This window comes from Dreissena polymorpha, chromosome 9, assembly GCF_020536995.1.
Source record: "Dreissena polymorpha isolate Duluth1 chromosome 9, UMN_Dpol_1.0, whole genome shotgun sequence".
NCBI lineage: Eukaryota > Metazoa > Mollusca > Bivalvia > Myida > Dreissenidae > Dreissena > Dreissena polymorpha.
This window is the reverse complement of record NC_068363.1, coordinates 784,663-798,676: the sequence shown is the minus strand read 5'-3', so window position 1 is coordinate 798,676 and position 14,014 is coordinate 784,663. Positions and strand designations below refer to the sequence as shown.

Genomic DNA, 14,014 nt, shown 5'->3' with positions numbered 1-14,014 from the left:
GTTCTCATACATAACAATTAGTATTATTTTGTTATGTTGTGCACTAGTATATATTATAGCATGCTGTTGTTCCTCAAAGTTTACTATAGTGATATACTCATAAAAAGTCAGTTAAACTGATTTATAATTGACATTCAACCATTTTACCAAGTTATCAAGGTCAGTGCTTGATCAGCATGTCAGGAAATCAATCTGTCAATGCAATAACATTTGCTTTTACAAGAAATATCTTTCAAAACGAGTTTTAATGTAAGCATTTATTGTCATTCACATAGAGCAGGAAATTTAGTGACATGTAAAACATAAAACTTATCAACAATTTTATTTAATGTGTAACAACATAAGTTTTCCCAGTATTAGTGTTAGTTTTCCCCAAAACAAATACCATTCATGTTAGTTATTTTAGTTATTATAATATTTGTTGTTTGTTTTCATCTTATTCGTTTAATTTATTATGACAATAGTTTGATTTCTGAGGGTTTAATTCTTAACAAAATTGGTTGCTAAGATGTGTTAACTGTGGACTTTTTAAAAAAAGACGGGGGTACTGGGTACTGGGTATCAAGCCCACATTGATTCGCGCATATGTTGTGAGCAGTTTATGAGTGTGAGGAAAAACAACGCTCCCGTAAATAAGCAGGTCGATGCAGCTCTGCAGGTCAGACGGAAGAAGAATGCTGTGGTTCTTGAGTCTATCACCAAGACAGTGTTGTTATGTGCGAGCCAGAACATTCTGACAGTTCAAAATATTATGATGATGAATCAGTGAAATGTGGTAATTTCCAATCACTTATAGAGTTTCGTGTTGAGTCAGGTGATTCTGTTCTCAAGGAACACTTTGCTACTTGTGGGAAGAATGCTACCTTTCGCAGTCCTACAATTCAGAATGAACTTCTTGACATTATGGGACAGACAGTTGAACGCAAGTTAGTGAATGAAATAAAAACTGGTGGTAAATTCTACTGTGTGTCTGCCGATGAGGTACGTGACAATGGTAACGTGGAACAGCTAGCCGTTTGTGTCAGGTTTATAGACGAGTCTGACAAGATCCGAGAAGAGTTTCTCCGGTTTGTAGATGTCAGTCCAGTGGCGAGGCTCTCTCCCAAGCTATCCTCGACGTGCTAACAGACGTTGGTCTAGACCCTTCCATGATGCAGTCACAGTGCTACGATGGTGCCGGTAAGATCAATATTGTTATAAATGTAATAAATTTCAAAAATACATTAGTTTCAATTTTAAAAGTTTACAATCAAACTAACAATGAAGGATGTGTTCTGATATAGCACTTAATTGTTATATTGAGGGGCATATTGACACGGAATTGCAGCCAAAACCATTAACAATAACTGACTAAATCGTTTCAAACTTAAAATGATTGGAGTCTGTGAATCCAGCATAGCCACAATTATCTTTCTTGTTTGGCACCTCATGATCTGAACATTTATTGGTGCGCTGTACTAGTTGTTTAACATTCCTGTTTTTATTTCAGGTAACATGACGGGTAAGACAAAAGGTGTAGGTCCAAGAATCCAGCATCAGTACCCCAGAGCTCTTCCGTTTTGGTGCACGGCTCACCAGTTGAACCGCTGTGTAGTACATGCTTCCAACAGCACACTCGTACGATGATGGGAACAGTTAACAGGGTGAGTACACATTTTTTACTTTTATAACTGAAATGAAAATATAATCCAATGCAAAGTATCAAGCTGGTCTTATCGTATTCCCAGGATCAGGGTAGGTGAGTCATTATGTGTTAAAATTCTGTAATACTTACTCTCCTCTGGACATCTATATATAAAGATAGGTTGAGTGGTGTGGCATTTTCCATTACCACTCATGAACAAACCCAATTAAAGCAGGTATGCTATTATATATCTTGGATACAGTTTGTGCTTCCAAAGGAGCAACTTTTCCAGTCTACATTCAACATGCAAACTTTTGAAAAAGATAAATATTTTATATATATTAAGTAAAATATTGTTGATATTTAATAAGTAATGGTACATGTTTTTATTTTTCAGATTGCTTTAACTACTCGCCGAAATGACAGACCTGTCTTGCTGAATGTCGGGCTGCCATGGAAGTCACCGAGTCCAAGCGCCAGAAGATAAAGTCTCTCTGCCGTACACACTGGGTAGAACGACACGACGCCCTTGAGGTCTTTATCGACTTTCTACCCGCCATGGTTGATGCAATGTCTCAGTTAATGGAGAATGAAACAAAGTCTACAACGTCTGCTGAAATCTCTGGGTTTTTGATGGCGATTACTGGTTTCCAGTTTATCGCTGTCCTGGTGATTGTGACCCGCTGTCTCACCTATATAAAACCCCTCACTGTTGCTCTTCAAGGTCGTTCGGTTGATGTGGTCAAAGCCATGTCTCAGGTAAGTGTGGTGCAGCAAGCTCTCCAAGAGGTCCGTGACAACATCGACACCTACCATAACACCTGGTTCCAAGAAGCTTCAACTATCGCCGACAATCTTGGTGTTCAGCCATCTCAACCCAGACTGTGTGGTCGTCGGACTAAGCGTGACAACATCGAAGCAGCAACACCCGAATTGTACTACAAAAGAAACCCAACGATTCCCTTTGTTGACACTTTTGTGAATGAAATGGACACCCGATTCAGTGATTTGCAGACTAAGGCAGCCATGGGATTGAAGCTTATACCTGAACAAATGTGCGCCTCTCCTGTCAGTGCTAGTGACCTTGAATGGTTCATTGATGATCTCCCTTCCCCTCAGTCCCTGCCTGCTGAGTTGCACTTATGGCAGGCTAGATGGAAAGGTGTTACCAACCCACCTACTACCCTTCAGGGGGCTGTTGAACAGTGTGATTCACAGCTGTACCCCAACATTTACACTGTTTTGTCTATCGCATGTGTGTTCCCTGTCACATCATGTGAGTGTGAAAGGAGTATCAGTGCCCTAGGACTTGTAAAGACAAAACTGAGATCTTCAATGGGTCAGGACAGGTTGTCCGCTTTGTGCCTGCTTTCTATTCATAGGGACATTGACATTAACATTTGCAATGTTGTCCGAGAGTTTGCTCGGAAGCATCCTAGGCGGATGGATCTTCCTGACATCCTGTTTGAGTTGTAAACATTTGTTGAATAGTGGTATAATCACTTCAGCATTAGTATTGTATTTTTTTGCTTTTATAATGATATTTTATTCTTCATTCATCATTGTTGTATTTGTTGCTTTTATTGTGTACAATTTGCTGATCAGTTCCCTTTAAATCTGATTTGAGGTGATAATTTCCTTTAAGCCCTTTTTATTTTATGGCCCTTTTTTACACCTTTTCTTTTTATGGTAGGTTAGGCCCCTTCCTTGGGTCAAGATCAGCAATCTTTTACACAGCTTTTAATTGTGAATGTATAGTACTGATATTATATTTCTGCTTACATTTTAATAATGTGCTATAAAAATACTGCTTTGGTTATGCTTTTAGTGTGTTTTATTATTATAATATTTCTTATGTATGCCATGTATTTATGATGTGTTGAAATTTGCTACTGTTTGATTATAGGTCGGTCAAAAGCTTTACATAGCTTATGTTATATCATGTTATTTCATACCGACAATAAATAAATTTTGATTTGATTTGATGTGTAAGATTTTTTTGTATTGTTTTTGTTACAAAATGAATAACATTTGATAGAACTTGAAATAAAGAGTGTTGCTTAAAATGTTATTTTTATAATTTGTAAACAAAACATCCAACAGGGTGACCTAGTAGGATATCCAACAACGGCAACAAGGTAAAAAATGAGGTCCACATCTAACACTGTTAAAAAATTTCTGGTCATAAAGATAAAAGACCACTTTAGTGGTTTCAGAGACATTTGATTTATCCCTGTGTGTCTGTCTGTCTGTGTGTCTGTCACACTTGATGTCTGAACTAAAGTTCTTGATTGTTTTACATGCACTTTTATCATGCAAAATGTTGATTAGATAGCAGGAAATCGCATCATTTCAAGGTGCCATTTAAAAAAAAATCTACAAAGGAAGGGGACACCCCTCCCGCACCTTCCCCAGTTAAGACCCCCCCCCCCCCTCGGAAAAATTTCTGGATACGCCTCTGTTTTTGGAAACCACATAAATATCAAGGACAAACATTGTGTTCAATACCTTTTTCGTTATCAGTTAAAACAGTTTATAATGACAATATAAAATCGTTTTTACATGCATTTTCTCGTACATTAATGTTTTATGCGGACATCAATGAGTAAAATATTACTAAATGTATTGAATTATTGTGAATATAAACTATGATTATGTTAATTTTTCTATACCCTTTCATATGAATGAACCACCTATTGTAAACAAGTGGGCGGAGTCTAAACTGTGAAGGTGCATGACAGCAATTTATTTGCCCAATAGGGGAAAGTACCTGTACCGTACGAATTGAGAATAATTAGCGCGAAAAAACGCTGCAGTTGGGAAAATTGTGTTGTGAAATCTTCAGATAGGGAATAGTGGGTCATTTTAATTGCTTGGTATACATTGCACAAACCAATTCAAATATTCCATTTACATGCATTTTGGCTTGAAGTGTTCAGTTTCAGTGCTCATTTTATTTGTTCACTTGCAGATAATGCACTTTTGGAACAATATTGAAGCAATTTTCTATTTCTTTTGGAAATTTTTCAGACGGCAGTTGGGTATTTTGTAGTTGTTCTTCAATTGAGAAAGTACCTTTTCACGGGTACTTTATAAAGAAGGAAAAAAATCGCTCCACCTGACATCACTTGAAACTCATATATTCTGGATGGTCCGAGTTTAAACGATCATGTTAGTCTTCCATCACGAAAAATTGATAAGATTCTACATGATGTTAGAACCATATGTATTACAAATAATTGCAAATGCAGTCAATTTACATTTAAAAAGAGATGTGTTTGTCAGAAACACAATGCCCCCTATTGCGCCGCTTTGAAATTCAATTTCATTATATCATTTTGCAGGTTTAGAAATTGTCCCTTTAAAAGCTTATTACTTCCCTTGGATTGTATTTTTTACTTTTGACCTTGAAGGATGACCTTGACCTTTCACCACTCAAAATGTGCAGCTTCATGAGATACACATGCATGCCAAATATCAAGTTGCTATCTTCAATATTGAAAAGTTATGGCCTATGTTAAAGTTTTTGGATGGACGGACAGACTGACGGACAGTTCAACTGCTATATGCCACTCTACCGGGGGCATAAAAACATAGTTATAATAAAATGCTAATGTTAAGTTATTTCTTGAATAATAAGAGGTTTACGATAATAAAATGCTAATGTTTAGTTATTTCTTGAATAATAAGAGGTTTACAACTTGGGTTTTATAACGTCATTAAATGATATGACTGCTTGTGCTTGATCCCCGACTTGGCATTTAAGGTTATCTACATGCAGGGTTGTCAATGGTCAGAAATTTAAAATCCGGAAAATTATGCTGTGGGTCTGGGGACACTGGTCCCTTACTAAGATAAAGGGCAGTGCACCCCCACCCCATTGAGCCCTCACTAATTTTCAATTTCTGGTGAATACTATGCGTAATGTTATAGATCAGACAGTCCCTATCACGGAATGTGTATTCACCATTGTGTATTTGTTTATTAAGGATGTCCAACATTAATTAATTCGGCGAAAAATTCAGAATCCGAAAACAACAATCTGAAACAAGAGCACCGCCTTGCGGGTGCAGACCGCTCATCGATTTTTCTTTTAAACGGTGAAGGGACCTATCTCAATTTCAATCACAAAGGAGGGAGGGGTGGAGTGGAGAAGGTGTATAGTGTGGGAGTGTGGTCATTTATTACATAATCTTCCAAAAATGAAAAAAAATGAAAAAAAAACATGTTTAAAAAAAGGGCCATAAGTCCGTAAAAATGACAACCAGAGTTATGCAACGTGTCCTTTACTGTCCCCTTATGATAGTTTGCGAGTGTTCCAAGTATAAAAGCAATATCTATGATACTTTAGGGGTAAAGTTGACCAAAACACAAAACTTAACCAAATTTTCAATTTTCTAAGTATAAAGGGCCCATAATTCCGTTAAAATGCCAGTCAGAGTTACATAACTTTGCCTGAACAGTCCCCTTATGATAGTTAGTAAGTGTTGCAAGTATGAAAGCAATAGCTTTGATACTTTAGGAATAAAGTGGACCTAAACACAAAACTTAACCCAAATTTTCAATTTTCTAAGTATAAAAAGGGCACATAATTCTGTCGAAATGCCAGTCAGAGTTACATAACTTTGCCTGCACAGTCCCCTTATGATAGTTAGTAAGTGTTGCAAGTATGAAAGCAATAGCTTTGATACTTAAGGAATAAAATGGACCTAAACACAAAACTTAATCAAAATTTTCAATTTTCTATTATAAAAAGGGCACATAATTCTGTCAAAATGCACGCCAGAGTTATCTAACTTTGCCTGCCCAGTCCCCTCATGATAGTTAGTAAGTGTACCAAGTTTGAATGCAATAGCATTCTTTATGATACTTTATGAGAAAAGTGGACCTAAACGCAAAACTTAACCGGACGCCGACGCTGACGCCGACGCCAAGGTGATGACAATAGCTCATTTTTTTTCAAAAAATAGATGAGCTAAAAATGTACATGTTTTGTTGTACATGAAATAAAATGTGCATATCGTTTGATAGCCGAGCAAGAAATGTGTTCACAAAAAACGGATGCCCCCAACTGTACCTTTGCCACTTCATAAAAGCATAACTGTCTAAATGTTTTTGAGATATACATCGCCTTTATTTTATTAAACTATAAGTTTGCTGCAAAACAGGTGTTCAATATTTTAATTTTGTTGTTTGTTACATATGTCATCTGCTGCAGTTGGTAGTTTGTAGATGTTTTTTCTGCCAATTCTTTGCATGCAAATAACAGGAATGCACATATCGAGGGTATAGTGCCAGAAGGTCGTAAACTTGTACAGATTTTGTCAAAATTGACATTTTAACAAAAAACAAGTATAGTACATCAAACATCCAAACTATAGTACATAAATTTCTCGAGTCTGGCCACACACAGATGGAGAGTGATTCTATCCATGCTGCGATAGAAACTGCAAAAAAAAACGTTCAGAAGTTTTTGTTCCAAGTCAGTGGAACAGTGTCATAAGATTGGCTGGAAAAAGGCGCCCATACACTGTAGTACCATTGAAGTATTTTGACTTTCTTAATTTGAAACCGCTGGCTAACTCTCTATTATCTGCAAATGCGGTAGATGCTTAAGGTCAAAAAGCTCAATGGATGAAGATCATGTGGCTTAGGTTTAGGAAGTCAGAGCCAAATGATATCTTCTTCAAGTATCGATTTGATGGCGACTTTCGCAGTATGACAATAAATCATCAAGGAAAAACAAAAGCTGTGACAGCACCAGTGCCACAGTTGTACCTTACAAAGCTGTCAATTTCAAGTGCCAACATGATGTGTTTGTGAAACACAATGTCCCCCTATATGACGTTTGACCTTGAAGGATGACCTTGACCTTGACCCTTCACCACTCAAAATGTGCAGCTCCATGAGATACACATGCATGTCAAATATAAAATTGCTAGCTTCAATATTGCACAAGTTACATTACATTAGCAATTTTGACCCATATATTTGACCTAGAAGGATGACCTTGACCTTTCACCACTCAAAATGTGCAGCTCCATGAGATACACATGCATGCCAAACATCTTTTGCTATCTTTAATATTGCAAAAGTATTAATAAAATAAGCGATTTGGGCCACATATATTTGACCTCTGACCTTGAAGGATGACCTTGACCTTTCACCACTCAAAATGTGCAGCTCCATAAGTTACACATGCATGCCAAATATCAAGTTGCTATCTTCAATATTGCAAAAGTATTCATAAAATAAGCAATTTTGGCCACATATATCTGACCTCTGATCTTGAAGAATGACCTTGACCTTTCACCACTCAAAATGTGCAGCTCCATGAGATACACATGCATGCCAAATATCAAGTTGCTATATTCAATATAGCAAAAGTATTGCAAAATGTTAAAGTTGGCGCAAACCAACCAACAGACCAACAGACAGGGCAAAAACAATAAGTCCCCCACTACTATAGTAGGGGACATAAAAAGGCAGATTTGGTGTCTCTTTGCAGCGATGAAACAATACCTTCTGACTCAGAGATCATATTTTCCTGCAACATCAATCTGTCCGGATATAAATGGGGAAAAGTATCCGAAAATGTATATCCGAAATCATGACAAATTACGTTAATATATATACCATTGATTTTGCCATTCATGAAGGTGGTATAATACATGTACAAGTAAAATTCCCTTAGGTCTTTTTTTAAACGGAACGAGTTTTCTCAACTGGTTTTATCATTTGGTATTTCATTGTTTTATCGTGTGCTGTTTTATCAGACTTTTTTCGTCGTTAATATTATTAATCTGTGTAAGTCTACACCGATGTTTTAAATTGCTGTCGACTCGATAATAGCTTACAAACATGCACTGAACCAAACAAATGTCTGTGCGTAGGTTGGCTACTGACAACAACAAACCAAATAATTAAGAAATAATTTGTTGTCAATTCTAACACGGCACGTGCCAAATTTCATATAAACAAAGAAGAACATCGTCCATGGGTTATTCTGCAACAAATTATGGCTTCGCACTCGTGATTTAATCCCTACGCATCTAAACTTCCGGCCGTGGGTTATTCGACAACAAACTATAACAAACACGAATTATTTCTTAAATAACCCACGGTCGATAGTTTAGATGCGTAGGGATTTAATCACGAGAGCGAAGCATTTGAAACCACGCATGTAATTTTCCGGTCGTGAGTTATTCAATAACAAAGTATAAAGTACACGAATTATTTCGATTCTAACACGGTTTTACTAAAGATTTATTCAATTTATATTATTTTTCTTGTGTACTATTTTATGTGAAGTTCCGCCCATAAAAATAACGTTCGGCTGTTCTGTCGATCAGATCCGCGACTTTCATTCATAATTATATTACCGGATTATTACGCTGGTGGAAAATGTATCGGCATGTTCTGTTTAGTTACAGCGCGTGCATTCAGACGCGTCTTTTCGGATGCGTCTTTAATCCGCTGTTCACAAGTTTTTGATTCTTGGTCTGACGTGCAATAAATCGGTCTTGTAGAGACTGCAGCGAATGGTTTATCACACCTAATCGAGATAAGAATGTCATAAGGGAGTGTTAGCATGTACACTGTTTAATCGATTTCATGACATGGGAATTTTAATAGCAAACAGAATCGGACCGACTTTTTGGGATTTCTAATCGGTCTTTCATGACCCCAATCGGTCTAGGACCGACAAAACCGAAAAAAATATGATCCCTGCAAGTTCTGAGTTACATGCGTACATAAAAACTCTTCCAGACAGCAACACAATTAGAGACAGTTTGCCTGATCCAGATATCATGGAAGATGATGTGGATTCAGATGCAAATTAACTGTTTGCGATATGAACATGTCAGTTGTCTGTCTAATAGATGAAATAACCAGTATCCTAGTACTCATTGTGTCATTGACAATTGCATTCATTGTATTCCTTGAAATAAATAATGGTGTATATAGATAATGATTTTGTCATTTCGTTCAGTGAGGTTGTGCACAATGTGTTGTATGTGTACAATTAAACAGAATAATGACATATTTTATAAGTGCTAAAATGAAGTATGTGTACTTACATGCACATCGACTTTATCATATTAACAAATCCTATAAAATTCAAATGCAGTAAGTGTACTTACAGCATTTTTCCCAGAAACATACCAGCACATCGTTGTATGCCAAAGTGCAGTATGTACATTTAAAGTCATTAACTAATTAAATTATAATGGATAAAGCAGTGACAATATGACATTTAAATACTATATCACTACTTTAAACATGTACCAAATTTCAATAACATAACTATGATAGAACCAGAAATGTGCATGTTGAAAACCTTATTTTGCCATTTTCTCAGCTTTATGAAAATTGTACTTCTGGCACTATACCCTCGATATATTCTTGTCAACTGTAGAAAAAGTTTTCTTATGCTTACTAAAACAAAGCGTTGAATACAGTGTACTTGTTTCTATGGCAGCCTTTTTCATGACACACAGCACATTTAAGCAGGTGGATACTGGTGTATTGTTATGTGTTGCAGCTGAATGCATAATCTCAGAGTATTTGTTACTAAATCACAGATATCTGGTAATGTCCATACCAGACTCTATCACGTTTTGATTAGATGAGCATGTTTAATTAATTTTTCTTTATGAGATGCCATAGTGTTTGCGCCAAAAAATAAAACTAACTAATCTTAGAAAAAAAATGTTTAAATTAAGGCAGAAGTATGTCAAGAACTCATATTTGAAACCGCAATAGCTTAAACAAATTTTAAGAATTTTCTTGATTTTTTTGTTCAAGAATAAGTCCTGTGTGTAGGGTCAGGGAGCAAATTAGGCTGCCATGATATGCCATATGTGTATCACAATTTATTGTGATACGATAATACTGTAGCATGATAACATAACACCTTTTAAGTGTGACGTTCATCTTTGAGGTAGGGAGTGTCTTGTGATGGTTTGAATTTGTCACAAATTTTGTGCCAAGTTATTTACAATCATTAAATATGTGGCAAAGTTAAGGCTTAGATAGGAATTTTCGGATGATAATTCGGACAAATGTGCAGACTGAAATTTCAAGCAGGTGCATAAAAAGACACTGTTTGGTACAATGACAATGCAGATATGTTCCAAACTGAATGTCAATCTGTTACAGCAGCTTCACAATTCTGTACACGATGCAATAGTTTCACTCATTGCCTCATTGGTTTATCTGGGGTTTGAAGCAAAATACAATACATTTAAAATGTTGGTACTGATTTATTCAAAAAGAAGCACACAATGTTTAGAAAAATTGTTTCAAAATGTAAGTTAAAAAGCTGGTGTGAAGTTCTATTCAACAATACAACATGATCTACGAATGCCAATGATGATACAACATGATGAGCACAATACACAATGAATAACTGTGTGATAAAACTTTCTATCTTTCTTGAAAAGTTTAATTTTTTGTTCGATTTCACAATATTTACCGCTATTAAAAAGCAAAATGAAAATGAATGAAAAAAACAATAATATTTCTATGATCAAACTTTCAAACTTTCTTGAAATGTTTAATTTTGTGTTCAATTTCACAATATCTACCACTATGAACAACAAAAAAGCAAAACGAAACACGATACATTTTGTATATTCCATTTGTTCATAGATTTGTATCAGGAAGGTCAGGTACAGAGTTTGTTATTCCAATGATAAATCCTGCAGTTCCTGCTGATGGCGCCCTTCAGACGCATGGGGCCCGATACTGGACCGCCCACCTACATGGTATCCATCTCATCATCACTCTCCTCCTCCCCTGCAACACGCAACAGACAATGAATATGTGATAGCAACCATAGGGCAATAGACAATGAATATGTGATAGCAACCATAGGGCAACAGAAAATGAATATGTGATAGCAACCATAGGGCAACAGACAATGAATAGGTGATAGCCACCATAGGACAACAGACAATGAATAGGCGATAGCCACCATAGGACAACAGACACTGAATAGGTGATAGCAACCATAGGACAACAGACACTGAATAGGTGATAGCCACCATAGGACAACAGACACTGAATAGGTGATAGCAACCATAGGACAACAGACACTGAATAGGTGATAGCAACCATAGGGCAACAGACACTGAATAGGTGATAGCAGCCATAGGACAACAGAATTTTAATAGGTGATAGCAACCATAGGACAACATACACTGAATAGGTTATAGCAACCATAGGGCAACAGACACTGAATAGGTGATAGCAACCGTAGGACAACAGACACTGAATAGCTGATAGCAAACATAGGACAACAGACACTAAATATGTGATAGCAACCATAGGGCAACAGACACTGAATAGGTGATAGCAACCGTAGGGCAACAGACACTGAATAGGTGATAGCAACCATAGGACAACATACACTGAATAGGTGATAGCAACTGTAGGACAACAGACACTGAATAGGTGATAGCAACCGTAGGGCAACAGACACTGAATAGCTGATAGAAACCATAGGACAACATGCACTGATTAGGTGATTGCAACAATAGGACAACATACACTGAATATGTGATAGCAACCATATTGCAACAGACACTGAGTAGCTGATAGCAACCATAGGGCAACAGACACTGAATAGGTTATATCAACAGTAGGGCAACAGACACCGAATAGGTGATAGCAACCGTAGGGCAACAGAACTGAATAGGTGACAGCAAACATTGGACAAAAGACACTGAATAGGTGATAGCAACCATAGGACAACAGACACTGAATAGGTGATAGCAACCATAGGACAACACACTGAATAGGTGATAGAAACCATAGGGCAACAGACAATGAATAGGTAATAGCAACCATATGGCAACAGACACTGAATAGGTGATAGCAACCGTAGGACAACAGACACTGAATAGGTGATAGCAAACATAGGAAAGACACTGAATAGGTGATAGCAACCATAGGACAACAGACACTGAATAGGTGATAGCAACCATAGGACAACAGACACTGATAAGGTGATAGCAACCATAGGTCAACAGACACTGAATAGCTGATAGCAACCATAGGGCAACAGACACTGAATAGGTGATAGCAACCATAGGGCAACAGGCACTGAATAGGTGATAGCAACCATAGGACAACAAACACTGAATACGTGATAGCAACCATAGGGCAACAGACACTGCATAGGTGATAGCAACCATAGGACAACATACACTGAATAGGTGATAGCAACCATAGGACAACAGACACTGAATAGGTGATAGCTGTTTACTATAACTGGAGTGAAAAAGGGTCAGGAATGCATGAGGGGAGAGGGATAGAGAAGTAATTATAATAGGTTGAGAGATAAAGGATCTGGAATGCATGAGGGGAGATGGATAGAGCAGTAGACTATAATACATGGAGAGATAAAGGATCTGGAATGCATGAGGGGAGATGGATAGAGCAGTAGACTATAATACATGGAGATAAAGGATCTAGAATGCATGAGGGGAGATGGATAGAGCAGTTGACTATAATACATGGAGAGATAAAGGATCTGGAATGCATGAGGGGAGATGGATAGAGTAGTAGACTATAATATGTGGAGAGATAAAGGATCTGGAATGCATGAGGGGAGAAGGATAGAGCAGTTGACTATAATACGCAGAAAGGTAAAGGATCTGGAATGCATGAGGGGAGATGGATAGAGCAGTTGACTATAATACATGGAGATAAAGGATCTGGAATGCATGAGGGGAGATGGATAGAGCAGTTGACTATAATACGTAGAAAGGTAAAGGATCTGGAATGCATGAGGGGAGATGGATAGAGCAGTTGACTATAATACGCAGAAAGGTAAAGGATCTGGAATGCATGAGGGGAGATGGATAGAGCAGTTGACTATAATACGTAGAAAGGTAAAGGATCTGGAATGCATGAGGGGAGATGGATAGAGCAGTTGACTATAATACATGGAGAGATAAAGGATCTGGAATGCATGAGGGGAGATGGATAGAGCAGTAGACTATAATACATGGAGATAAAGGATCTGGAATGCATGAGGGGAGATGGATAGAGCAGTTGACTATAATACGTAGAAAGGTAAAGGATCTGGAATGCATGAGGGGAGATGGATAGAGCAGTTGACTATAATACGTGGAGAGATAAAGGATCTGGAATGCATGAGGGGAGATGGATAGAGCAGTTGACTATAATACATGGAGATAAAGGATCTGGAATGCATGAGGGGAGATGGATAGAGCAGTTGACTATAATACGTAGAAAGGTAAAGGATCTGGAATGCATGAGGGGAGATGGATAGAGCAGTTGACTATAATACGCAGAAAGGTAAAGGATCTGGAATGCATGAGGGGAGATGGATAGAGCAGTTGACTATAATACGTAGAA

General features: G+C 37.3%; 2 protein-coding genes across 2 annotated transcripts in view; one reads left to right on the top strand and one right to left on the bottom strand.

Annotated features, from left to right (window-relative positions):
• The first annotated feature begins 735 nt into the window (after positions 1 to 735).
• Positions 736 to 3,684, top strand: LOC127844605 (52 kDa repressor of the inhibitor of the protein kinase-like). The gene is made up of 3 exons (XM_052375002.1): positions 736 to 1,179; positions 1,490 to 1,643; positions 2,022 to 3,684. Exon 3 carries the CDS (start codon positions 2,078 to 2,080, stop codon positions 3,098 to 3,100), a length of 1,023 nt encoding a protein of 340 aa, XP_052230962.1. The 5' UTR covers positions 736 to 1,179; positions 1,490 to 1,643; positions 2,022 to 2,077; the 3' UTR covers positions 3,101 to 3,684.
• A 7,569-nt stretch (positions 3,685 to 11,253) lies between these two features.
• LOC127843701 (RNA cytosine C(5)-methyltransferase NSUN2-like) overlaps positions 11,254 to 14,014 on the bottom strand; it is a 43,178-nt gene continuing 40,417 nt past the window's right edge. The window contains exon 22 of the mRNA XM_052373423.1: positions 11,254 to 11,425. Within this exon, the coding sequence (XP_052229383.1) occupies positions 11,388 to 11,425 (38 nt within the window). The 3' untranslated portion in view covers positions 11,254 to 11,387. The remainder of the gene's footprint in view (positions 11,426 to 14,014) is intronic.

Excerpts from the sequence above, each read along its gene's own strand:
- LOC127844605 (XM_052375002.1), top strand. The coding sequence starts at position 2,078 with ATGGAAGTCACCGAGTCCAAGCGCCAGAAGATAAAGTCTCTCTGCCGT.